Source organism: Poecilia reticulata, linkage group LG22 (genome assembly GCF_000633615.1).
Source record: "Poecilia reticulata strain Guanapo linkage group LG22, Guppy_female_1.0+MT, whole genome shotgun sequence".
NCBI lineage: Eukaryota > Metazoa > Chordata > Actinopteri > Cyprinodontiformes > Poeciliidae > Poecilia > Poecilia reticulata.
In genome coordinates, this window is record NC_024352.1 from 10,713,535 (window position 1) to 10,740,912 (window position 27,378).

The 27,378-nt window shown below is 38.1% G+C and overlaps 1 protein-coding gene across 1 annotated transcript; it reads right to left on the reverse strand.

Annotated features, from left to right (window-relative positions):
- Window positions 1-24,559, reverse strand: LOC103458502 (RAS guanyl-releasing protein 1). Its single transcript, XM_008399353.2, has 17 exons — window positions 24,263-24,559; window positions 23,074-23,249; window positions 14,606-14,711; window positions 12,420-12,482; window positions 12,203-12,334; window positions 11,037-11,190; window positions 10,695-10,868; window positions 8,861-8,977; window positions 6,352-6,627; window positions 5,878-5,958; window positions 4,960-5,064; window positions 4,731-4,840; window positions 4,251-4,395; window positions 4,098-4,134; window positions 3,565-3,696; window positions 2,607-2,932; window positions 1-2,511 (listed from the first exon to the last, which is right to left on the reverse strand). The coding sequence occupies exons 1-17, from the start codon at window positions 24,394-24,396 to the stop codon at window positions 2,377-2,379; spliced, it is 2,403 nt and encodes an 800-aa protein (XP_008397575.1). The 5' UTR covers window positions 24,397-24,559; the 3' UTR covers window positions 1-2,376.
- Window positions 24,560-27,378: the final 2,819 nt, after the last annotated feature.

Below are 27,378 nucleotides of genomic sequence, written 5' to 3' on the forward strand. Positions count from 1 at the left end.
TTATAATCCAGAGTGCACATTTTTTATTAGAACAATAAGAGAACAATACAGGTTGGGTGGGGGTTAAACTAGACATAACTGATATGGCATAATATGCGTATACCTTGTATTTACAGTACATTAGGCACAATTCAAAAACATGGATCTTGACCATCATTCACAGTACAACACTGCTACAGTAGACCACATAGTAATAAATGATACAGCTACACAACAAAAAAAGGCAGTTGTGCAGGGGCATAAATAAGTCAGCAAAAGTACCACTATCGTGTACAAAAAGAAATTCTTATGCAGTATAAGAACTAGGTAGTGTTTCAGACAATAAATATTAGCAATGCAATGAAAAGGGAAAAAAATGTAATACAAAGCAACAACAGTTCTGGAGATCGGAGTGGCCCGTTTTTTTTAGAATGGAGATAAAATACGGCGGCCTTTTATTGTCGCTGGTAGTAACTTATCTGTCACATGCTTCCTGCTGCACACGTTTTTCTTGATGCAGCAACCGCTTTCTGCTTTATTATGTTTAACATAAATATTTAAGTTCACTAACTGATCAAGAATTGATCAAACACATTTTGCTGTGCTTTCTTAAATACTGCACTTGCTGATAGGATCGTGGCCTGTCTTTCATGGGTTTTGACAGAGGCAAAAAAAAAACAAAAACAATGAAACGTTTCACCAGATGTGAGAAATACTCGCTCCTATGAGAAAAGAGCTCACCTGTCCTAACTAGGCATGGGCCGGTTACCGCTACCAGGTTTTGAAATCGATGTATTTTTCTGTCCAGTCATTCCTTCTGTTCAAAATCCCCAGAAGTCTTTCTAGTTTGTTTGGAACATAAAGTATCTCTGCACTTCCCTCCCCTCACTTGCTGAGCACTGCTGGTCAGTTAGCTGAAAGAAGGCTACTCCAGTCTTTCCTTGCTTAGCAGAAAGACAAATTCTGCAGTTTGGAAATATCCCAAACAATTATGCAAAATAACAAGAAAGCTAACTTAATAATTTACTTGTTTAAGAACTAATACATATTTGTTTTACAGAAACGCAGGTAGTTAAATCTAACTTTGTCAATAAGTTAGTATTTGACAATTCTGCCATGCAACCCTAGAGCTTTCATGTGTTGTGAACACATGTTTTGCAAATATAATTTAAGTTTTCATGCCAAAGCTCTGCACTTTCCCATGACGAAAGAAATGCTCGTTGATTATGTAACACAAATATCTAAACAAGATGCAATAAGTCAGTTCAGGAGCAGATTTTGAAGGCTGACACAGAGAGGTGACCTCTAGGCATGTAGTTTTGTCGCAGTTAATAACACAGAAACTCCTGAACCAGAGCTACAACAATGACAAACATTTAAAAACTATTTAAATGTAATTTAAATAGATGGACATATTTCAGATGTTTAAGGATCCAACATGGAGCAATTTTTAACATATCTTTAGGGTCTTTCTCAAACACTGTAATCGATATGTTTCAATATTTTGGCAACAGTAAGAGTGACTGTTGTATTGTTGTTTAAAATGAAGGAAAACATTTTAGATTTTTATCCTGTTTCACAGTTCAGTTCAGTATTTTTCCCCTAATACATTTTTACTCAGCATTAACGTATCAGAATCTCAAACTGGCCCATGCCTGGTCATAACTGTTTAAACTGTTTTCATAATGTAGCTTAATTCTGATGCATGCCACCGAAAATCATTCACAAACTGTTGCTTCATCCTGCAATGTAGTCTCAGACAACCCAAACACGATCAGCACTAAAACTTAATTTCACTTTTCATCACATTATACCAAGTCACCCGACTCTCAGCTCAGAGGTGCATCTCAACAAAATGAAACACATAATTAGTTCAAAAAGTGAAGCTATATTGCACAGAATATTAAAACACAAAGTGATATGTGTGTGTGTATGGCGGCACAGCATCTCGCAAAACTCTCCAAAGCTTTGAAACAGGCTTTGTGTCTCAGGCCTCCGTTATTTCCTGTTGTTTGTGGACTCACTAGAAATTACATTCAGTGAATTACCTTAAATGTCTCAATGAGTGTCTGTTAGGTAAATGATGGCACATGACTGCTTAAGCCATTCCATAACATTCCTGTTTATAAAAAAAAAAAAAACTTTATTGACAGACACTGAATTTTGGGGGTTTTATTGCCACAATTCCCAAAATTAATAGGTAATATGTGGAAATTCTGTGTATAATTAATCAGTTTCCCTGCCACTTAGATGATTTAAATAAACTTTTCAATGATATTGCAATTTATTGAGATGCACCTTTTCTTGTAAAACACGCTACTGTCCATGATCAATAAATTAAAATTAACATCTTCCACCATAGGGCGTTGGCAACAGTCTCTCATCAGAGGCTTATATCTAAGAGGAGGAGTCCTCCTCCACAGGATGAAGAGCATGTTTCTTCAGATATGACTTCATCTTCTCCACTTCCAACTTCGTCTCCCTGAGTTTCTCACGTAGTGCCTCATTGTCTTGTTGGAGTCTCAGGTTTTCCTGAAAGGAAAAATAAAACGGTAAAGATTGGGTTTTAGCTACATACTATAAATGTCCTGCTTTAAAAGTTGGCGAGGCATAAATTTCATACTCACATATTCCAGAGATTCATAAGTGCATTTGCTCTCCTCCACTGGCTCTTTGGGTTTTTGCAAGACGGAGGCTCTGTTCTCCCACTTGGCACAGTATCGTTGTTTTCTCAAAGGCAGGGGGCTGGGGCAGGAGGGGAGGATGGGCGGGACGGGGATTAGGAGAGACGACTGAAGGCGGCTGGCTTCAGGCGTCATCGAGGATAAGTGAGGTCCCTCTGTCTGGGTGTAGCTGTGGACTCTTGCAGGCCTCCAGTTGGGGGTGATTGGAGATTCTGGGCTCCAGTCCCTCCTCCCATCTGACGGGTAAGGGAACGGACACTCTTCTGAACCTAAGGAGAGCCATCTTATTGTTAATTTCTTCAAATAGAAAAATATAAAGTGCAACATTGTCTTTTTTTTTCTTTGTTTTGTGGTGCTATATCACTTTCACATCTTAAAGGACATCAAACACCACAAAACAAAATGACTAAGCTCCGTACGTCACGATTAGCTAGATAAATGTGGCAAAACAGTGCATCAGATACAAGCCCACACATTTTAAAGTTATCTCTTGGCAAGTAAGTTCATATTAAGTAAAACTGAAAGTTAACCTGTTCTGAAAATAGTAGCTTTCTTGCAGAAGGTGGGCAGCTTTAAAAATTACTGTAAGCGAACCAGTTCCCAATGACAGCTGGAGGGAAATTACCTTCACAGCAGACCTTGAACTCAACAGTTGTTTTGTTTCAGTTGCGGGGAACTTAACTCAGAAATGTAAATTGTGACTTTTAGCTTCATATGGAGTCTGGCCGACAGTGATTTCAGGAAATAGTTTGCGTTTTTGAGATAAGGAAATAAGCTGAAAAGTCTTGGCCACCAGATGGCACATGCAGCAGAGCTTTACTTTCACAGTTAGTAGTGAAAGTAAAAACGTGTTATGAAAATTAGACCGCCTCTGCTGGGAACGCAATCAGAAAAAACCCACCCTCTGAGGTGCTTGATGCAATCGGAGTGGAGCTTGGTGTTGGACTGTCCACGGCGTTGGTCGATCGTGTGTTCTTCTTGCACTCGAACGCCACCTGATCCTTGCACAGCTTGTGGCAATTCATGCCGCAGTCTGAGCAGACCAAAACAATGCACATGTCAGAGCAGGAAGTTCACCTCACATCAACGAACTGACATCCCACTTCTCAATGAACACTATCTCTTCTGCAAATGCAACTCTCAGACCGGTGCAAGCCTACAGCCGAGCAAACAAATACTTCTTTCAGATCTTCTGCAGGACGGGGGAGGGGGAAAATCTATTGTTCAGAGTACAAGAGTCTTTCTTTTTTTTTTTTTTTTTTTGTACTTTGTTCTTGTGCTGCAGGGTTCAGTTCGCAAAATGCAACTCAAAAAAACCACAGCTCACCTCACCTGCTCCCCACTACAAAAATGCATGCACCTCTGTGTTTCTAAACACGACAGTTAGTCAAAGATAGACACGGTGGAGTGAAACAAGACGGAGATAAAACCTACCCCTGCATCTATATCCTTGTTTGATGACACCCCATAGCTGAAAATATGCAAGAAAGAAAACATATAAATGGATGCAACAAAACAGAGAAAATCACCAAGTTTAGTCATGCTATTGAAAACAAGTTTTTGTTTTTTTTTGTAAAGTTTACTTACAAACCCTGAGCAGTTGTCACAAAAAGTGGGTTTCATGTAAGTTGTTTCCTGAAAGTTGTGAACAAAACCCAGGCCCAGTTTGGAGCAGATAACACTGGCTCGCATGAAATAAGCCGTGATCTCCTCTCTGCTTACAAGACCTTTCCTTTAAAACCAAAAAAAAAGAACAAACATCCACAAATGATACAGTGTTTAAAAGTAAACCTCTTTTTAATGTATTTTCCACATAATTCCTTTTATATGCACGTTCTATTAATATCTACACCAACTCATCTACTTCATCTAATATGTTATTAAAAGTAGGAACATGAGCTGCTTGGGTTTTCATGTGACTATTTATAAGGTGTTTATTGGTTCCTTCTGCATCTATTTTACGCTTCCTGTTGCTATGTTCATCAACAGATATCACTTTTGCTTCCTCTTCTCTCTGAAGGAGAAATGAACCAAACAAAAAAGAGGTGCAACCTGTCAAATACCCACTTCTCTTTGTCCATGACACAGAAGGAGAAAGGAAAGCTTGCAGCAATTTTCTCAAAGTCGTCATGAGAAATAAATCCGTTCTGGTCTAGATCGTAGTTCTTAAACACAGACTGTAGAAGACGAGAAGAAAGGACGGTTGTTATAATGATGTCGGTGTGCTTTAGCTGCAGCAGTAGACTGCTGAAATGAACGCATGCGGATGTGCAGTTTAAAAAAAAGAAGCACTTACATCTACCATCCTCTGCACATGTTTGCTGATGGTTCTAGGATCGGGTTTAGGAGCCACTCCTGAAGCCCAGTCCACATAAACTGGAGGTTTGGAGGGGGTTGCTGGCTATTAAAAAAAAAAAAAAGGTTTATGTATATTGTTAAAAAAAATTACTTGAAGAAGGAAACAATATTTGACACATACATTATGCTCACATCGAGCAACAGTTATACATTTTAGTAGTAGCTCCTGGGTGTCTCAGCAGAGGACAGCTAAATGAACACAATGACTGTGCAAACTAATGTGTCCTTTACCAACCAAAAACCTTTATAATATAATATAATCTTATAATATAATAATATTTATAATCTTTTGTGTGGCAAAGTAACTTTTAGTTGTCAGACTAAACTAAGCTACTAGTGCTCCACAAAGTTATAAAAAAAACACAAGATTGTTGATTTTCAGGCCAACCTGGTGTCATTCTTCAGTGTTTTCAAAGTAAATTTCTTGGAAATGCAATTTTTAAAAATTTAATTTCACATCAACAATATTCAAACTAGGACCAAGAAATCCTACTTAGACTAGCAATCTCCTTTCCTGGATTAAAGTCCCCAAAGGACAGGATGAATAAATGAAACTGGCTAATATTCTTTTACTTTCATTGGAATATTTGCAAATTAGTTCAAAGATATGAAGGAAGCTTTAAAAATGTGGAGAAAGCGAACACAGAAAATGGTTTATGATTAACTAAATCAAGTTCTTTCCATAAACATTTTAGTTCTCAGATCTAAATCCAGTAGAAAATCAGAAAACTGTGTCGCACACACCTCCAAAGAGAGTGCAAAGAGCTTTTAAGACTTTACCAGTAAGTTCCTGTAAGTTTGACCGCGGCCGTATTTCTAAGTGATGCACCTGAGATTAGCATGAGGTGTCACTCACCGGTGCTTTACAGTTCTTTGGTTCCCGTGCGTAAGACAGCTCATAAATCTCATCCTCAGTATAGTAGAGGTCCAAGGACAACTGTGCGAGAGAACAACATGAGCACATGAGAGGTAAACAGAAAAGAATGTGCCCCTACGCCAGGATTTCTCCTTGAATTAAATGCTGTGTTAAGGGGAAATTCGGTTTCACAGGACAATCGTTATGTCTCATGGGCATTCTGTCCTTTGAGTGCGAATAAAACGCAGAGATAACACAACAATACAGCAATCTGAACTCGGTCTCATTCACATTCAGCTCGATACCCACACACTCATAGATCATGGGCTCTCATCACACCCACACATAACAAACTGCATGCTGTAACAGGCTCATTTTCATTTATGTATGTGTCTACAACTTAGTGAATCACATCACACTGCGCAATATTTCACACAGTCTTAATATTCAAAGTTTTGCTGAGAGGTTCATTACCGTCAACAGATGAACGAGGTCCTTATTTGCGTCCAGTTGGGACGGGATCTGCTGCAGCTGAATGAGCTCATTAATGTGGTTGTAGAGTGCCTGGAGCTTCTGGACATTCACTTTGTTGTCGTCCACATAGTCTGGCATGGCTTCGTTGACTGAAATAAGGTCTTTGAGATGGACACCGAGGATTGGGATTTTAAAACCCGTCACTTTGTTATAAGCTTGTCTGTAGTTGTCATAGTTTCTGCAGGAGGACAGCAGGTCCGTCATCTCGTTTAGTACCTGGGGAACAGATTCAGATGTAAAATACACTGGAGTATATTTGAACCTTAAATGTTAAGTAAGAACAATATGATGAACACTAAAAGGGTTTTATTATTTATATTCTGTACACTGTTGGACATTTAATGGACAGGCAACCTGTCCAGGGGCATACCCGATAATGTGCAATGACTGCTGCCCCATGTAAATACAACATAGGCAGATGTACATGGCCATTTTTTTCATGTTTTCGTCTGAATTTGGTATCTCAGGCCCTATTCACTTCATATTAAGACATCCCAATGATTTTCAGGATCTCCCTGTCTGTTCAAACATCACTGAATCACAGCATATTTAGAAAACCTCCTTTCAGTGCTTTGTTCTCACCAAATAGGTTTTTATGCAGCTTTTCCAGATGCTACCATGACGGCTATTGTCACTTCACTAGAATGTTTCCTCAACCTTTACGCACAGGCGCCAAAACCTATTTCCCATATGTGGGGAGTTTCTTTCCATCCATCATCAGCTTGGAGGAAACATCATCAGTATTTTCATGAATGTGTCAGGAAAGATGAAACTGAGCCTTCCTGATAGGCTGACACAGTATTTTCTTTTGTGTCTTTCTTGGTCCCCTTATTCCAAAGACTTCTCTTTGCATTTTTGAACAGCAGAATAAAAAAAAAGATTTACTATCCCTAGTCTTTCAGCAAACGGTGTGTATGCGCAATTTGGGGGTGTGGGCCCTCCTCTCCATCTTGGAGCCCTATTTAATGGGGATCACATGGGATTCCAATCTCTGTGCAGAAAATAACCTGGGCATGGAGGATATTATTTTACCACAGCAGGTAATAAATTTAGTGAGTTTATTTAGCATTTGACTGTTTTTCTGCTATTGGGCGACTTCACGTCGCACACAGGACCCAGATATGCACTATGATAACAACCACCAATTTCTCACCACAGAAGATTTGAGCTTCCTCAAACAGTAAGCAGACTCTCATGCTCCACAGCACGCAATGGAGAGTGAACCTTAGGTTTACAGCACAGAAGAACTTCATAAGACCCGGCAAGCTCCACGTCATGGTAGATTTTGTGGTTATGCTGTGGATTTAATCTGGTGCCTTTTATGGGACATGTCTATTTAGATCTCTAGCTTATCATTGTCTGGAAGAAATTACATCTTTCAAAGTATCGGAGGATTGCTGATATGTTTTGCTAAGTGTTGGTCAAATTCTTCAGTTGTCCCAGAAAGCTCACTCTGTGCCTCCTTTCTTATTTTTTATGTTTAATTTCTGTGGTATTTTTTAACAAAACGTTGTGGTTAGGCTGCTGTTGTTCCTCTGGCAATTTATATAGCAAATACCATGTTTCAGTCATTAACCCTATAAATACAAAAAATATAAAACAAAAATTAATTAGAGCACCATTTGACTGTTTTTCAAAGCAGACAATTTCAAAACCAGTTTTTGATGTTAAAAATGTCTTTGCAGCCACACCTCTCTTAAAAAGAGGAACTTTAACTTTATACCTCGAGATTGAGCTACATTATTGTAGTCAAACCCGTACATGTTAAATATGGAAAAACATGCTCACTCATGCCTGTGCTCACTGGAGTAGTCACTGGTTAGAGCAGAAACAGAAATCACAAAAAGTGATCTAAATGCTGCCATTTTTTAAATACCAGTTTTTTGTTGCATGTGGCCATTTGCTATTGTGGTGAATAACCGTCGAACTGTCTTTGCTAAAACGTGTCTTTAAATTTCTTGTTGGTGTGCCCATATTTTACATCCCTAAGTAACTGATCTCACACATTTCTCCTGATTTTTGTCTTCCTCACCAGTCAAATCCTTGTAGAAATACTTGATTGATTAAAATTCAAGCTGCAGACATTGGTATTATTGTTTGTTTGTTTTTTTCTTGGGTGGACACCGTCAGAAGCTTCCTCGTACTGTCTTTAGCTTTTTTTTGCATATTTTATTTTTCAGTCATGGGAATGAATACCCCTGTTGTGAACTACAATCTGGAAAACTTGCAAAACAGATTAGCAGCTGTGTGATGCAGTATTATGTGCATGCAAGAAGAAATTCAACCTCACTGTGCAATGTTACATACAATATCACATAAATTTAGCCAAAAGACCGGCGATTTGCATAGTTATTAAATTACAAGTCAGAGCTGTTTTACACAGTTTAGGTTCATGGGAAAACATTTGATCTGAGGCATTTTTTCTTTATGCGCCTTCTTTAAGCATTACCTTGGTGACCTCATTGGGTACATGTGATGTGGTGTCTTTCAATCTTGATATCGAGCTGTGACAAAGCCCTCCCACCACTGCCATTAGTGTGTTGTAGTTGTGCATAAGATGTAGACACTAGGGGAAAAACACACACACACACACACACACACACAAAACACACGTATCAGTGAATTCACATCGGCGGATAAAAAACACGCACAATTAAATTTGTTCCAGGTAGCCCTGTTATATAACTCTCAACACTGATGTTACATAAGCCACATATATTGTTGTCTTTTTCTTGCTGCACACTGATATCTCACTCTTTTTTGGAAGCCCTTTTTCTCCCTCTTTTCAGTTTTCTAATTTGTGCTGTCACTGAAGCATTATGGTGTGAAATTCGTTTCCACACCCATGGGTTTCGAGGTTGACAGCAATGAGCAGCAGCAGTCTGGTGCATTACTGTCAGCGTGAGAGGTCCACCAGAGTACAAGGCTGCCTAACGGCTCCCTGATGCTAGTGTATCACTTCTCAGCAGGCTGTAGGCAACTTCCCTTTGGAAAGCTTTTAACAAGCTCGGTCTGGTGAGCGACAGCAATCACAAGTCGGTTTTCAATTTTTCAGGACACCAAACTCCTTGCCGTGTTAGTTTCGTTTGACTACTTCAGTTACTTAATATTTTTTCTGTTTGTTAAAAATTTTGCTCATTAATATGCTAGATTGATATTATTGTGAAGAATTTGCAGAATACAGAGCCTTTCAAACCCATGAACCTTTCAACATTTTGCCACATCATAACCACATGCCTCCCTGTATTTAATCACTGTATGCGACAGACCAATGCAACATGATGTGCAACCACTGTGAAAACGGCATGGAAATTACACATCATTTTCAAAATGAGAAATGTGTAGTTCCATCCTCTTTTCGTTAACCAGCTTCCCTGTTCATGCTGATGAAAAGCCACCCCACAGCATGATGCTGCCACCACCGTGTGTCATGGTATAGACCACGTGTCAAGCTTAAGGCCCAAATCTGGCCCGCTATCCTCCTGACTACCAGGAAAAAAAATATTGTCCAATCACCATTTTTTTAAAATCCCACAGTCTTTCTAAGGTAATAAAAGGTTTTATGCACTTACTTTGTCTCTTCCCATAAAATGTGTAATTACTGATAAACACCATTTTTATGAATTAGAAAAAGGTACGTACAAAAGTCCCACCCCTTCACATGTGGTATCATTGAAAAGCCCTAAATGTCCTCTCCAGATACCACAAGGAATTAATTCAGTAGAATGCAGGGGGTGGGAGATATTCAAGTTTAGAAATGTCCTCTACAGAGGACAAAAATGAACTACTGGTAGTCAGGAGGATATAACTATTTATGTGTCTCTTTAAGTAAATACAATTTCGTCATTCAAAAATAAAGCCAAGTCAAATAAATTTCAATATTTAATTTTAAGGAGTATTCACCAAATGCAGAGATAGCTGTTTATCAATGTTTTAAAAGTTTGTTAATGGTGTAGTTTTATCTATACATTCTGCCACATTTGTGATCTTGATATGGCAGATACGCTTTCCTGCAACAATTCAAATATCTTGCCACTTTTCCATAAGGGCCACATTTGTCCATCAGACAGATTTTCCTACCTGAGGTGTGGATGTCACATCATCCACAGTTAGCAAAGTTCAAAAGCTATTCAAAAGCTATTTACCTGTAGCAACTGCGCTGACTTTTTAATAAAATCACTCATGTCATTCATGTTAACAATAGCAGACCGGATGATGCAAAGAGGAAGTGTCTCGAGTTCTGGTACTATAAAAGTAGCAGTGGGGGTTGAGTTAACCACTACCTTTGCAACGTGGATAAACTTGGTGAAAACCTCAGCTCTCAGCTGAGCTGTTGGCCGACTCAGCACCATCAGCTGAACCCACTGGGAAATCCCATTGCACAGGGCGATGGAACGCTCCAGCACAGGGATGTCCTTCATGCAGCAGCTTCGAATGTAATTTATATAGTCTACAAACTGACAGAGAGAGCAGAGAGAGGACCATCAGTTGCTGTATGGAAACTGTAAGGGATTTCCCACGCGGGGAATTATTTAGGGTTTGCAAAAGAGTATTTTCAATCAAGCTAAAGTGTGAAGCATATAGCCAGAGGGGTAGTTTAAGTTCATATGAGTGCACATACTCACTGATATTCTACAGAAGGATTTAAACTCCAGGAAAGTGAGGTGATCAGCCAACTCACTGGGTTCCAGGTGATCGAAAAGAAGAGAAACTTTCCTCTTTTTACTATAGTTAGCTTGAATCTTCTGGCTGGCTTTCCACGACCGTTCTCGTTCATTTCTAAAACGCCAACACAACATATCCACATCAGTAAGCGTGAAACAGAGGTGGTAACTTTAAAAGTGTGAAAACCACTGCTGATTTAATTAAAAGTGCACTGTTCAATCTAGGCCAGGCCTACTGCTAGCAGTTTTTAGACCAAAACATTTGACACATTTTTCACAAAATAAGTAAATCAAAATGACTAAAATCTCTACAAATAACAAGCAACTTTGTTTTGACTTATTTTCTTGACAGCCATATTTTTAATCTCACTACATGCCACAAAAATGTAGCAAATTACTTATTTGAAATTAAATGAACATTAACCATTTTGTGGATGTCAAATATGAGGAGAATGAAAAGGAGACAAACAGACGTAGGCCTCAATGTGGGGGAGCTATAAAGGAAAAAGAAGCTGTTTTGTTTTAAACCTTTTGTTCACACTGCTTAAAATTGTGCCAGACCCACAGAGAAACTTCAGTCATTTAGTCATGACAGTTGTCTGAAACTAAAAGTGAAACTGACAGCATAACCTACTTCCTAATTAATCTGGCTAATAATTATCTGACAACTTTCTGGAATCACAGATCATTGGAATTTCATTACAAGACGGTCAGTGTATCCTTAAATGTGGAAAATTAAATTAAATTGAAGACCAAATGGTGACGTCTTGGCAAAAATAACCTGCCTTGACCAGCCATACATAGCAGCCCACTTAAAACTAACAGACTCTTGATCCTAAAACAGCACCACAAAAGAGAGCTCTGTGGAGAAAAACATTTTATTTAAGATATAATTATAATTCATGTCATAGTGAATATCGACTAATCATGCTCTAAAGTAATCAGGCTAGAAATGTACTAGTCAGGATGCAGTCACACGCTGCTGGAATTGTGCAGCAACCACAAGGTGAAACTGCTTTCTGTTCCTTGCTCTGGATCGTGACTGATTTCATGACTGCAGCAAACTGACTGGGAGTCGTGTCGGCTTCATGTCGCAGTTGGCCAGCTGGTAAGAAATTAACACTTACATCCATTTGGTCTCTAGGAGAGAGCAAAGATGCTCCTGTCTGTGTTCTCTGAGCAGATCACGAAAGTCGTCCAGGCTGTCGGACAAGCTGTGGGGCAAGCGGAACATCATCCAGAATTCCTGAATCCAATGTCTGCAAGTTAGAAAAGGCAACAATGTAACTGATGGAAAACGAGTTAATTTTTAATCTGAACCTAGAGGGCACGTGCTACACTGACCTGATGAGGTAGCATATCCTCTGGCATTCTGCTGGCTGATCATTGTCCAGAGCTGTTTTAAAAGTAAGCAGCAGATAAGGAACTAACAATTTAATTTTGCTTGTTTTTCAATAGAATATACAGATGCCCAGCATGACAGGTATGTTTTGAGTAAATACTGAGCACACGGATGATTTACCTGCAGGGGATCAAACTCATTATTATGAACTTAGCCCAGTGAACCAAAATGCAAACACATGTGTCATTTGGTCATGTGGGAGGAGGCATCTGTAACTCCAATGAGCATCACCAAATGAATCATTCTGGCATGCAAGGGAACGTGAACAGCAAACTGCACAAAGAAAATACACAGCCCATGTCTAAAGCAACGCAGAATCGCTGAAAGCCATTGTTTGGTGTCAGGACACAGGAGATATTTAAACCAGCAATGTCTACCCACAGTGTAATTATTGTCTCTGTGCTGTGGATAACCTTCACGTTGCACATGTCGCTTACCAAAACAATACGCCATTGATTTATTTACAGGAAACAGCCACCATTCCATTCTCACACCAATGAGCTTTGCAAAAGTATTCACTGCTCATGAACTTGCTGACACTCTGCTGCAGAACGCTGCAAGAGCGTCAGCTTGTTTTACAGGGGGTTTTATGTGGTAGACTAACTCAAAGTAGGGCACATTTCTGCATTAAAAGTTATATAATAAATGGATTCCTAATTTTTAAACTAATAAAAATTGAAAAGTATAGAGTGCTTTCGTATTTAGCTTCGTTGAGTCAAAATGTTTATAGAGCCACCTTTTCCTGTAATTGCAGCTGCAGGTCCCTAGGGTTAAGTCTTGTCAACTGAATTCTTTGGTGAATCACTCAAGCTCAGTCAGAATGAATAGAGAGCAACTGTCAACATCAATATTCAAGTTAATGACTTTGACTAGGCCATTCTAATGCTTGAATATGCTATAATAATTACCAATCAATCTCAATTATTCTTGTTGGAAGCTGAATCTCCACCCGAAGGCTCTCCTTGCCTTGTCTTATCAGTTTAGTCACGGATAGTCAGGTTTGCAGCTGTGCCGTACTCTTTTTATTTTCAGATATCCAAAGCTAGAGAAGTTGTTTTATAACCTAACCCTGCTTTGAATATTGTTTTCCACAACTTTCCCCTGCAATCTGTGCGGTGGCTCTTGGTCTCTAAGTTGCGTTTTGTCTATTAATATCCTCTAAAAAAACCTCTGACACCATCACATAACATTAAAAGGTATATTTTTATTTAACAGCATTAAAGTAAAGGAGGCTTCATGTCACATTTTACATATTTTTACTTGCAAACCACATTAAAAACAATGCAGCTGTGGCATATTAAGATGTGAATGAAAAATATGGTGTGTGAGTACTTTTTGTAAGTCACTGGCTCTTTATTGAAATCCCATTGAGAAACACGTAAAGGCTAACTGCATTATTGGAACGGAAGACACTCACACGGTTAGGCAGCGATTGGGACAGTCAATGACACCCCATGGCTCTTTCTTGATCCAGAATTGATCATTTGTATCTTTTTTGGTCTTTATCCCAGAATGAGAGGGTTTTAAAAGAAACATGTGCGTGTGAACTGATGGAGGGTTTCTGTGACCAGTGGCCTTTTCAAGCAGCAGGGTCTGTGTCTAAATATAGTAGATCAGAGGCAGAGGTAATTAACACCTGAAACCCAAGTAAGGTACTGTTCAGGGGTTTGTGACGCAATTGTCTCTTCTTTGAAGAGAAGCTAAAATTATAGGCACTCCACTACCATCAAAAGACAGAAAAAAATTGTCTTCTGGGTGTGAATGAGTGCAAATGAAAAGAGTGTAATCAAACATATTAAAGGAGACCAACAAGAGTCAGGTAGTATCCTCCCTGTTACTGAATGAATGAGGTGCAAGCCTTAGTGAAGCAAAGTTGCTCTGAGAGAAGAAATGAATGCAAAATGGAGTACAGAGAGAGAAAGCAGGCCACTTGCCCATCAAGCTTTACACTGACAGCTGAAAGATTTGAGCCAGGAATGAGCTTGACTGTGCGTTGCTGTTGACAACCGAGCCCTCAGCGGGTCCAGTGAACCGGTCGTATGCTCACTTTTCTGCTCATACCAAGGACTGTTTGAATCAAGAGACAAAGGCGCAGTGTGCATGCTGCTGGTGGACTGCTAAAGGATATAGATTGATGAGTTTGTCCAGCAGGTCGCTGGAGGACATGAGGAGACGATGCATGGTCAGGGTGATGTTCAGCACGTGGTTGGTCTTCCTCACACAACCATCTGCATCTGAAAAGAGAGAGAAAAAAAAGTGCAATCAGAGAAGACATTTTATCAGTGACGGAGTATGTACCAAACCAGCGTCATAGAATTGTGATGTTGCTAAGTTATGCCTATTCTTAAGCCAAACGAGAGAAGAGAGCACACATGTGTGAACAAATTGCTGTCTGTACAGATGTCAAAAATATTTTTTACTTTGACTGCCATTTGAAGAACATAGAAACAATTTAGGATAGAAATTCAATCCTTTGAGAAAAAAAATCACCAGTCTATAAGTAATGGTCAACATATTTTTTAAACTAAAAGTTATTTCCCCTTTAAAAGAAGTGCTTACATTATCATAACAAAATGCTGCACCATCATTTCATTTTCATCTCTTACACTGTGGATTTTGTCATCTTCTGCTAAAACCTTCTAATTTTCTCAACTTAATCTTGGTGTACTTCCAATCAAATACTTTCAGACACCTTTACCATAACACCATATTATCTTCTGGTTTACTTCACTCTCTGCTGCATTTTGCAGAACTAGATCTTCCAGTTAAAAACTAGTTCCTTTCCAACAGGTGACATATGTAACTCACACGGTTCATTAATCATTACAGAACTCTGTAAAAATATTCACACTCATTTTAGCTCATTAGAACCACAAACTACAGATCTATTAAAGTGTTTTTTATGTGATATACACAAAGTAATGCATAATGGTGAAAGGAGAAAGACTTGATTTCACACCCCCCCAAGTAAAAAGAAAATCTGAAAAGTGTGGCATGCATCGGTATTCAGACCCTTCACAGTGTGACTCCTAAATAAAATCAAGTGCAACCAACTGTTTTAAGAAGTCACCTAATTAAGAGTCCAGATGTGTCAGAATTAATCTCAATATAAATTAGGACAGGGAAATAAATCAATAACAATATATATAGCAATAAACATGTGATCAATATTGATAGATAATATGTCAATAGTTCCACTAAACTCTGATCCCGACCTGCACAGTATTCTGGGGGCAGTAGACAAAGCAAAGGCTTTATCTGCTCAACTTCTCAAGATCAGCTACGCAAGATGGGTGACATAACTAACTCACTCACGTATTTGGTTACCTAGCAACAACCTCTTGAGTAACGTGCAGCAGCAGTTTCAGGTTTTGCCACCATGCCTCATAATTGCTTAAAAATAATAAACAACGGCATGTAGTGAAAGGAGAAAATGAGTGCAACAGAAAAACAGTAAAACAGGTAAGATCACGTCACCGGTATGGCAGTATTTCAGATATTTGAAACAAAAGGCTAATCGATAATTATAATCGATATCGACCAATATGAAATCCTTATATTGTGATACATTTTTTAGCTATGTCGGCCAGCCCTAGAATAAATTCAGCACGTTTGTGTCAACCGCTGACGTTTGTTAAAGAACATTTGTCAACAAACACCATCATGACAATCAAAGAACACAGCATATGGGTCAGGGGTGAAGTTGTGGAGAAGATAAAAAAAAAACAGCATCACAAGTTTTAAATGTGTCACACAACATTATTTAATCTGTCATCAGAGACTTGAAAGAGAATTACGTTGCTGCAAATCCTCAAAAGCTGTCAGGCTAAACTGAGCTGTGCAGTACTGAGCTCAAGGTAACTGTGGAGCAGCTGCAGAGATTCACAGCTTAGTGAGAGAATCAGTTGATAGGGAACCATGAGTCATGCACACCACAAATCGTAAGGGGCAATAGGAAAGAAAATGTTTAAAGAAAGCCAAATGAAGTTGAGTTGAAAGTTTAAACTGTGGATGTGTGAATGAATGTGTGCTCGACACGGAAGGACAAAATGTAACTTCGTAACATACATGCAAAATACTACGTATGGAAGAAAACCAACTATGAATACAAATGCACATCACACTATCAAATGTTAATTTGTAAAAAAAAAAAAAACAGAAAATACATTATGATGTAGGGTTTCTCTACTGTGGGAGAAGGAGGATTAAGAATTCCATAAAAATAAAACCAAAACAAAACATTACTGGTAATTACAGTATTTCTAAATCTGCACTGGTATGTAAATCTTAAACATTTGCCCTGTCTGTGGCTAAAAATGCATCGATGTAATTGCTGTGAACTTTATACATGTTTTGTGTATACTTCATTATTTGACTGAAGAACTATTTACTTACATGAAACAGTTTTTTTTTTTAGATCAGATTGACATGCAAATAATTTGACCAACAAACTCAACGTCAACCTCAGTTTTATCAACATAATCATGCTAAACGTTATAGGCAAAAATGAGTTTGATTATTAAGTATTTGGAACGGGAAAAAAGCTTCAGCAGGCTTCTTTGTCAAAACCTTTAACTGGAAGGTTAAATAGCTTTGTATTGAAAAAGATTTACCGCGAAAAAGAACATTTCTTTCCACCAGTGCAAACACTGTTTCACCCAGTTACTTGAACTGGGTAAAACAACAATTCATACACATGCTTTAGTCATACTATCCACAGACCCTGCAGCGGAAGGTTTACCTTTTCCTCTGATTGTGTGAACCTCTGATGCTTGCCTGTCTCACTACCTTTTTCACTTCCTTTTTCCTTGCATGAGCAGAACTTCCTCCCTTTGTGAACAGACCCACCGTTCCTTATCTTGACTGTGTGCTACAGCTGACATCTTGAGACACGCATAGACAAAGCGATTCTTTCCCAGCCACAACATAGCATTAAACTGCATGTGAACAAAACATGACACAATTTCATTAAAAAAATCGTTGTAGTGTCTTGCTTAAAGCAGAACACAGCATATCTTCCGGAAATCTTCAAACCGCTAAAACAGGGAATTAGAGGTTAACCACATAGAATCTTTGTTTACTGGGAAAATCATTGATATACTGTGGGACTTTTTCACCCTTGTTCTCTACAGCTTTATAATCAGAAGTCTGTAGAAATGGAAAATCTAGAGAACAAGCTCGAATAAAAAGCTTTGCAGCTGCCTTGGGACCATCAAGGTCATCAGACATCTGAGGGGGCCACGTTTAAACCATATTACCTTGAAAACACCTCAGACACCATGGCAACATGCTTTCTTATCTTTGTTATCTGTAAGCAACTAACCACTCCTGCTGCAGCTGACTAATCTAGCCCGCCATATCCTACATCGGCTGTGTTTCTGTTAGTAACATGCGGCTGCTACCGTCTAAACCAAGCGAGGGGATGATGACCTCATCCATCGAGTTATTGAGAAAGTAAAAGAGATTAATTAAATGATTTCTCAGTTTCAAATGATGTAACCGATAGACAGCTTCAGTGTATTTAAATGGTTGCATTTCTGACAGGTTCTTCTGCCCAAACAAAATGATTAGAAGCTTGTTTTTCTAGAGCTATCACTTCATAAAGAAATCAGCTGCAGTGTCGGCTCTACAACAGGATGTCATGACTTTATCTGGTAAACAATTGCTTCACAGCATTCCAACCACCAACACTCCCAGTGCAGGGTTAATTGCAGGAGGAAATCCTTTCTGGACCGTCTGTTAGTGATGGGAACATTAGGAAAGCTGCCGCCCAGCAAGTTGGAACCACGTGATAGTGGTTGGTGATAAACACTTAGGAGCGCGCGCTCTGACTGGCTCGCTTTTAAGGTTATCTTAAACATTCATCAGCCGCTCCAAACCTGCGTGTTTGCACTTTTCCTTGTTTTGAAAGAGGCTATCAGATGGGATGATCCCTTTGTTTTGTTTTGGTTCAAGTGGGAAAAAGGATATATTTGTGCTCTGAACAAAAATTCTGTGATCAGACAACAAGTTAATGTGAACAGCTTAAATAAGTTTTCAAACATTTATATCTAAAATGTGGCAATTTATTGCACCCGAAAGAAAGGAAGTACTGTTTATTTATTCCTTTTTTGTACTGAATACGTTTTGTCAATTACACTAAAAGCAATCTTTTAAATACTTTTTAAGTCAAAACTGCTTCAGAAGCTGCTAGGGTAGATCTAAATTTAAAATGATCTTCCTCCAATTAAGATCACAAACTCTGAGAATTGCAAATTGAGAAAAATAAATTATAATTGTATATAAAAAGCAGAAATAATTAGCTGAAATATATTTAAAATAAGTATCAGTTGCAAGAATGAAAAACCAACTATTGTTTTGTATTAGTGTTTGCACAAAACACAACCACTTGTCTTTTTATTTTGATAGTTACTAATACATATACATACAACTTTGTATAGCTTAATTACCTTAAAAATACTTAAATAATATTGCGCAATAAGCACCAATCAAACTTTACCTGGCTAATCGTACCTGGCTAATTTCTGGTTTCCGTTAAGACTGGGCCTGCTTATTTCTATTTTTTTTTTTTCTCAAAGGACCCTAAATACAAAAAGGAAAATAATGTGCTGCAGATTTCCTGTCAGAGGTTGAATTGTTATTTTGATTCCAACAGAAAATAAATGAATTACATTTTCCCCTTGTGTGCATAAAGGAATATGCCCTAAACTTTATCAGATTTTCTTTAAATACACAAAAAAGTTACGTACATGGTACTGATTGATTAATTTACAAACGATAATGGTGGGAGTTCTTAGTTTTAATGCATTTAATAAACAGGGAAAACCATTCAGATATTTCAATATTTAAATCACAGATCAGTCAACAAAGGGAAATCATGAATATTCTGGTGTCTTCTTGGTAAATTTCTAATCATGAGTAGACAGAGTTTAAGTAACCTGCTTACAATAAAAAATTATAAATATTTTACCCAATATAGGTGACTTTTATTCTCATGACCTCACTCTCCAATAATTCTCCAATAAGCTCAGCTGACACACATTAGTGATGTATTGTGGTGTCGACAGACCAAAATTTGATTAATTCTAATGAGAGTAATGCAGCACTGCCCTTCCCCCTGCTGCTGAGCACTGCCAGTCAGATGGGTAAAACCCAGCCAGTACAGCGCTATTTTTCTAACAATTAAAACAAACCCAACGGTTTATAAATTCATATCATAAATTCTTCTAGTCTTGAAAACCACAGACAATCATATGGAAACCACAGAAGCACCACCCATCTCTTTCATTAAGGAAACACTGTTTAAAACTACAGCTTTAAGAAAGCAGCAGGTCTGCTTCCCTGAGCAGATAGCCTGACTAATTAGGCAGCCAATATCCTCCTGACATACTACTGTTATTCTATAAAGAAAAGGACAAAAAGACAAAAAGGCATAATTTTGTTACCCAAGATGTGAATTCACTGGTAACATGTTTATTCTACGTTTGCTGTTTTTTCCTTTTTCTTATACTGAAATCAAAGAAACAATAAATAAGGGTCATCAATATATAATAATATAATATCATTATTAGAATCAAAATGTTTTGATTTGCAACATCAGGCATATTTGTCACTTTTCTGTTTTAACTAAATTAGGACATGTTGTACATCTTAATTTTTAAATTACATGTTAATACCCCGAGGCCTTGAAGTTTTTGTTCAAGCTTGCTATACATTGAGAATCACATACCGGCATTAACAGCTTTCTTGTGAATGGAAAACAATTCCCAGCTCGCTTTTCACAGATTTCCTTTTGCTGATAACTACAGCACATGGACAATCTCACATTTTCTCTTTTAAAGAAACAGGCTCTCGTGCATTTTGTGAGCGAACAGCTCAGCTCATGGTGCTGTGGGGGTCTGAGGGGAGTGATGATGTCAGCCATTGATCCACACCTCGCAGCGTTCCTGCATTTCAAAGGTTGGTAGGCATCTGAGGGCTACAGTTCAGGGAGCTGACCTTTCAGTTTGGCCAAGCTTGAAGCACTTCTAATGGTAATCTTTTAAACTGCGCTTACGTGTGCTCTCTCACATTTGAAAAAAAAAAAAAAAGAAAAAAAAAGGTGGCAGGACTTGTGGACCGCAGGGGGGGTTTATGTGTGATGTGAGCCAAGAGGAAAAGATGTGTTTGCCATTTTACCAGGAAAAGCCATTTGAGGAAAACCCCAACCATAATATACTGCACAAACAGATTATATCCTGTGTAGAGATATATATATATATATATTTTGTAAACATGTAACATGTTAGCATCTAACATGTTACTAATCTATAAGTCTTTCCATACAGCTTCACTGATAAATTCTCTCTCCCTGATAAACCTGATAAGAGAGGAAGGCTGCTATTACAGCCCACTTCTTCTTTTTCTGCAGATAAATGCAGTTATGAAATGTCATTTAATGTGCAGCCCATCGTAGAACATCTCCACTGCTTTTGCTGCATTTGCGTAACCAGGCAACGGCCATCTGAAAGCTGTCTCTTCAGAGACACAATCACCATAACTCTGAGAGCACTCCAGACAACTTGATTGAGACAACGATCTTCGGCTGATCCAACGGCAGCCTACGTAATCAACACTGTCCTTTTTTTGGAGGGCGGGGGGTACAGTAAATCCTCTTTACAACCATGTAATGGACGTAATGCATGAATGGTGCCTGGAGCAAGCTGACCCTTTCCTCTCCAAGACTTCCAATCTCTGAGCACAAAACTTCTTCCCTTTTTCTCAAAAGCGTAATTTTTATTATTACTTGTATCATCATTGCTTAGATACCATTCTTTTGAGATTAAAATAGAAATCCAAAGATTAGATTGTCTAAAAGTGAGATACAATATACTAAAAGAACATTTAACATGTGACAAAAAACAAAATGCAAGTTAAAAACTAAGCTTTTAATCCTATAAGTACTGAAATATATTAGTTTCTATAACAACATTCTGAAATTCTTTTAACCAAGCCAAATTCTTTATAACAGTACTTAACCACCAATTCTGTGATTTCAGTCACTGAATAGGAATTGAAGTCTCAGCTTTCATTCTCTCTTTCAAAATGGATATTTGTAAATGCATGTCTTAGAAATCTACAGAAATGCCTATTATGAGAAAATAAAAAAGTAAAGCCTGAAATTTTATATAAAAGATAAGAAAACAATATATTAGTATCAGTTTTGAAAAATAAAATCTTGATCAGTTTTTATTTAAATGTTAAAGCTTTGAGGTTGGAGAACCTCCCTACTAATGTTTAGGTCTCTCCACAGACATTTCAGAGTCAAACCAAGAGAGGAACTCATAAGAAATTTATTGGCCAAATAAAAGAGTTCTTTAAAAAATTTTACCAAAACAGTACTTACTCTTTACTTTGCCATTAAACTAAGCATTTTGGATGGTCTAATTATTCGAGTGTTACATTTTGAGTTGGAATTCAAACGATCGCAAAACATTATATAATCGTCAAAACAGATTTACCTTATTACTTTGCATTTTATTCTGACATATTCCACAATTGTGCTCTAATATTATAATCTCTGTCATGTGAGTGTTTGATTCCACCTCTGTTGAAGACTAACCCCGTGTAAGGTGTGACCTCTTGTTCTGACGTCACGCAGTCCAAGTAAAGATGGCTGACAGCACGGAAAAACGGATTACAAATTACATTTTTTGTCAGGTATTTTGAGAGAAGTTTAAACAAGAATTCACATCAAGGTAAGTTTCATGTTTGATTCACCATTTTCCCAAACCGTTGTCATTTTCTTTTAGTAATTCTGGCTAAAAAGAACTATGCAACCATTTTTCACAATCAAAGCACCTGAGGCTGAATACAGGCCTAACCACTGGATCTTACTGCTACTATACATTCAAACAAATATCATCTAACAAAGCAAATCAAAACCAGTCAGTAGGCAGCAAACAAAAAAAAGAACAATAGCTTCAGCTTTGGGCATTCAAGTCATCAATCTTCATCACAAAACCTTCAAACACTCCCAGTTCTCGCATTCAGCTTCCCAGTTGGGTGTAGCTAAAGGTTTGCCTTGCTGGAGGCTTAGAAGATGACAGGTAAACTGGTTCACCTCATATGGGTGCAGTTTGATTGACCATAAACACAGCATTGCTTCTTGAAAACCAATAAAAATGCAAGAAATCATCTCAAATTGTGGGTTAGGGGAAAAGGAGGCAAAAATGCAGAAGGTTCCTACGTCAAACAGCTAAACAGGTCTCCCATTTGAGAGCAGCAGGCACTACCCATTGAACGTAATGCAAATCAGAAATGGAAAAATCATTCATGGCCATTTTCCACATTCCGACTTCTGATGGTATAGTTTTCAACATCAAACAAAATCAAACTAATGGCGGCAAAACAAATATTAGAAATAAAGCAATGCTTTAAGCTTAAAGCTCAGAAATGAGGTGTAAAAGAAAGACTGCTTCTGCCCAAAAATTAACAAAAAAAAATTGTAACCATTGTTCCTCCACAACAATCTACCAAAAACATATCCAGTCTGTTACGTTAAGGCGGGATCTCAAACTCTAGAACACAAAGCGATAATAATCAGCATGGACTTACCAAACAACTCCAGACAAGCCTGGATGAGTTCTTCCCAGCTTGCTTTGGTGAGATGTCCCAGAGACATTACTGATTTATTTGGAATGATCGGAGACGAGACAGGTTTGTGGAACCTGTGAGGACGGCGAGGAGGAGAAACTCTAGACCTGTTGGGGGTATATCCTGGAGTCACCCTCCTTGGAGAAAAAAAAAAAAGAAAAACAAGTGTAAATCGGTGGAAGAAGAGGACTTCCTATAGTTGTATCTTGCCATCTTATCTATAGCGTGAGTATAGATAAGATAATTACAAACAATAAAAATGTTACGAATAAATGCATGTGTTGGTTTGTGGGGCAGAGGTCAAGATAGGTGAGTGTAAAATTAAAATGTGATTGTCATTCTTTTGTGTTTTTCACATATTTTTAATCACAAACATACAGCTGGTCAAGAACAAATTTAATAAACAATATATGTATCATTAAGATGAGTCTGGACCAGAATAAGATTTAATTTGATCTGCTAGCAAGTCGAGGTATGGAGGGTGTCAGAATTTGAGAAAACTGGCAGCAATTTTATATCTTCCTACCTGGTGATTGTATGTTGAAATTCAAACCAAACTCAGATTTCTGCTTTTCTTATCCTAAATTGCCTTTGTGTGTATTTTAGAGCCTAAATGTAAATAGTTCTTGTTTTTTTCCTTTTCTTTTCTTTTGTTTTGTTATCTTTTAGCACTGCTTTGCGATGTCAAAACCCAAGTATCAAAACATGCAAAGATCATGTTACCTTAGTGGACACCTGGTGTTATTTTTCAAATATGGTTTGCTTCAGATTCTCCCGTAAGGTTGCATATTGTTCTAATTTCCTTCTTTTAAATCTGGCCAGTACCAAAACAGAGCAGACATCCAGTTAGTTCAAAATCTAAAATGACCAGTAAATACGGAATAATAAGTTTCAAGTTAGGTATAACTAAGCAATCCAGACTGACGCACAGATCTGAGGCTTTATCTGTGCGTAAAGACGCTGGGGAAACAGTCCGCTTCTGTTTTAGGGACATCTTAAGCACCTCTTCAAGCTTCGATAAAGAAAAAAAGAAAAGAAAAAAAAAGATGTTTTGCGCTTTGTGGCAGAAGGCTTAAAACCCAGACAGTTGGTGGAGAAAAGCTCTCCAGAAACTCCTCTGTAATGTTTCTAAATAAGAGACTGAACTTACATATCGTCTGTCCCCTTTTCGTCTGCAGTTATGCTTTCGTTTTGGTTCTCCTTTGACTGACATCCCATGGCGAGGTACTGGGCGACCAGCGGCTCAACCAAGCTGTCCATCTGCGTCCTCCTCGGTGGGAGCATTTCATCGCTCAGCTCGGTTCGGCTCGGTGCTCCTCCGCGGTCTCAGTAGCATTGTGCTGACTCGTCAATGAACATTACACAATTAAGATTCACCCAGCCTGTCAGAGAGTGGGCGGCCGCTCTGCTGTCGGGCATGTCACTCACCGACTTTCAATGGTCTCTCTCTCTCTCTCTCTCTCTCTCTCTCTCTCTCTGGTTATTTTCTCTTGAGTCAGCCGTCGTGTTCTAACAGGTGTATATCCTTCTTAACAAGTTTAAACAAGCGAACTGCTCAAGGTTTGCTCCAACAAAATATAGACTTCCATTGTTTTGCGGTTCAGCCAGAAGTGCTGCGCATTTGATTATACAGAGCCTTGCAAAAGTATTCATGCCTCATTTGGGATTTTTCCCGTTGCGTCACGTCATCCGCAAACTTCAAAGCATTTCATTGGGATTCGACGCAATGAAACGACACAGACCGGTGCATAATTGTGAATGGAAAAGAGATGACTCACAGTTTATCGTTTTTCTTGTAAATAAGATAGTTTTACGAGTGTAGTGTGCATTGAGTGGATTTAGAACAGATGCACTTTTTAAAAACTAATTTTAATCCATTTATATGATCCTGTTCGATTTTAGGTCGTTATTCAGGTTCAGGAAAGTTTTTAGGAGATTGCAGACTGTCACATGAAACATTCTGAGCATGCATGTGGCGACTGTGGAGAGGAAAAACTCCCCATTAACAGGAAGAAACCTCCAGCAGAACCTGGCTCAGTGCAAGCAGCCATTGCCATCACAAAACTTTGAGCATATACACAAGAGGAAACAGAAGAACTGATGTAGGAGTACTTTCTATGTTAAAAAAAGTGAATATGAGACGGAGAACTTTTAGTTGTTGGCAGCGGTATCTCAAGTATCACAGCTAAACCAGACGTAGCTTCTATGGAGAAAAGATGGATGGATGGATGTTTTATTACACTCCTTCCTCAAAGAAAAATATGTTTCCTGTACAACTCTCAACATTTATGCCGAAGACAAACCTTCCAAATTCTTAGAGCAAACAAAAAATTCAAACATGATAAAATTCTGTTTTCACTTAATTTCAAGAGCATAGTAACAATGTCAAACTTCACCTGAGCAAATTTTTATTTCACATGCTTAAAGTTGTTTTGCTGACTCCAGAGAACGCATCCAATTCCCAATTTTGTCGGTGAGCAAGTTAAATTTAAATACATACAACTAGTTTTGGTGGTATACTATCAAGTCCATAGCATGCAAAATAGAATCAAAATGGTTAAAAATAAAGCAGCTGCTTTCTTTGGTTTTTAACCAAGCAGGGGTGTGTAAAAAAAAAAAAAAAAAATCTGAAGCTTTTTGGGGGACTTGTGTTTTCACAAGTTGTGTCGGTCCCACCTTTGAAATCAAAATTCCACCCATGTCTGAGGGCTCAGATATAAACACATTATTCTGGAAAATTTGCGTGATGTCATCTCTACTTTGGTTTATCCAAACTTTATATTTGTTCAGTTGGAACGTCAGGAAAGGGTGGATCTTCCTTTAAAGATAAAAGAAAAAAAAGCTGCAAGTTCCGCAGTAGCCTGTGCTACATCTATCACGTTCGAGATAAATGAGTTGTGTGTGTTTTTTTTTTTTGTTTTTTTTCAGAGATGTTATTCAACTTATTTTAGAAACAAAATAAGTGTTTGTCAGTCATTTAGGCTTATTGGTTTCCATTGATATTTGGGCAAAAAAAATAAAATGTAAAAAAATACTCAATGGCCATATTAAGCTTATGAGTCATTTATCTTCTATACCGAATAATATAAACAGCCACATAAAAAAAGGTTACATTTATTTTAAACACCTACACATTCACTTTTGTTTCCTCAATTTTTTGAGTCTCTTGCTGGCTTCAGGGTATAAATACATGGCCTTAAACTGCACATGTTTCATGCCATTGAATGTCATTATGCTATCTTGAATGGAGATAATTGCATCTTTGTTACAAGCAAAAGAGAACAACTGCACACTGACAAAAAGATGACAGATCTGGACATCTACACCATCCTTTCATCCAAAGCCTTCATTCTTTTTGTTTTTAGATGACCACCAGCCTGAGCTCATATTTTTTTTTCCCCCTGGAAAGTTGAAGTCATATTTACAGCTCTCTGTTTTTGATGAGATTGTATGTCTCTCTCTTGTTCCTGTGGCACAGTTGTTCTGAGTGATACCTTGAACCTGCACCCAAGTGCTACTGACTTCATTTTTCCTGCTTTGTTTGTTTTTTTCGCTCTCTGATATTAAGTCTTGAAGTACTATATTACCTAAGATTACATGAGGGAACTGTAAACAATACTCTGTTTTATTATTTGTTTGAACCGCAGTCTCAGCTGATTCTCCTTCAGGCTGACAGGAAAGAAAACTCTTAGTAACAAGCTTTTCAGTGTGAAATGCCTGTTTATATACCTTTTGTAATCTGGAGGTAATTGTACACTCTGAAATAACGTGTTGTTTTACATCTTCTGCATTTTGTGTATAGACATATTTTGCATATAGATACAGGACGTTGTTAAAATCTGCATGCAATTACTTTACATTTACTACCTTCTAACGCAAAACTGAAATTTGCATGAGTTTTGAATAGAGTGAATCAGAGAGACCTTGGACTGACTCAAGCAGCTCAGTACTTGAGATAAGGTCACCCCCTTGTGGAGGAAATACAGTTTAACCCCTTGCCTCTTTCAGCAAGAATTGCCATTAATTTTTGCTAGAATGTACGTCGTGTTCATGAAATATATATAAATATATATATATATATATATATATAGCAGCCTAAAATGGTGTATTGAGTGACTACTTACAATTAACTTTTACAAAGAAACTCACCACAAGGTTCTAGCCCACATATATATAATATTCCCTTCTCACCCTCCTCGGGTGGTCTGTTTCATCCTCTGAGCTCGGGTCCTCTACCAGAGGCCTGGGAGCTTGAGGGTTCTGCGC

Excerpts from the sequence above, each read along its gene's own strand:
- LOC103458502 (XM_008399353.2), bottom strand. The coding sequence starts at position 24,396 with ATGCTCCCACCGAGGAGGACGCAGATGGACAGCTTGGTTGAGCCGCTG. Across the intron at positions 23,250-24,262 it reads GAAAAGGGGACAGACGATAT|GAGGGTGACTCCAGGATATA; the intron begins GTAAGTTCAGTC and ends TTTTTCTCCAAG. Across the intron at positions 10,869-11,036 it reads AATCCTTCTGTAGAATATCA|TTTGTAGACTATATAAATTA; the intron begins GTGAGTATGTGC and ends TCTCTCTGTCAG.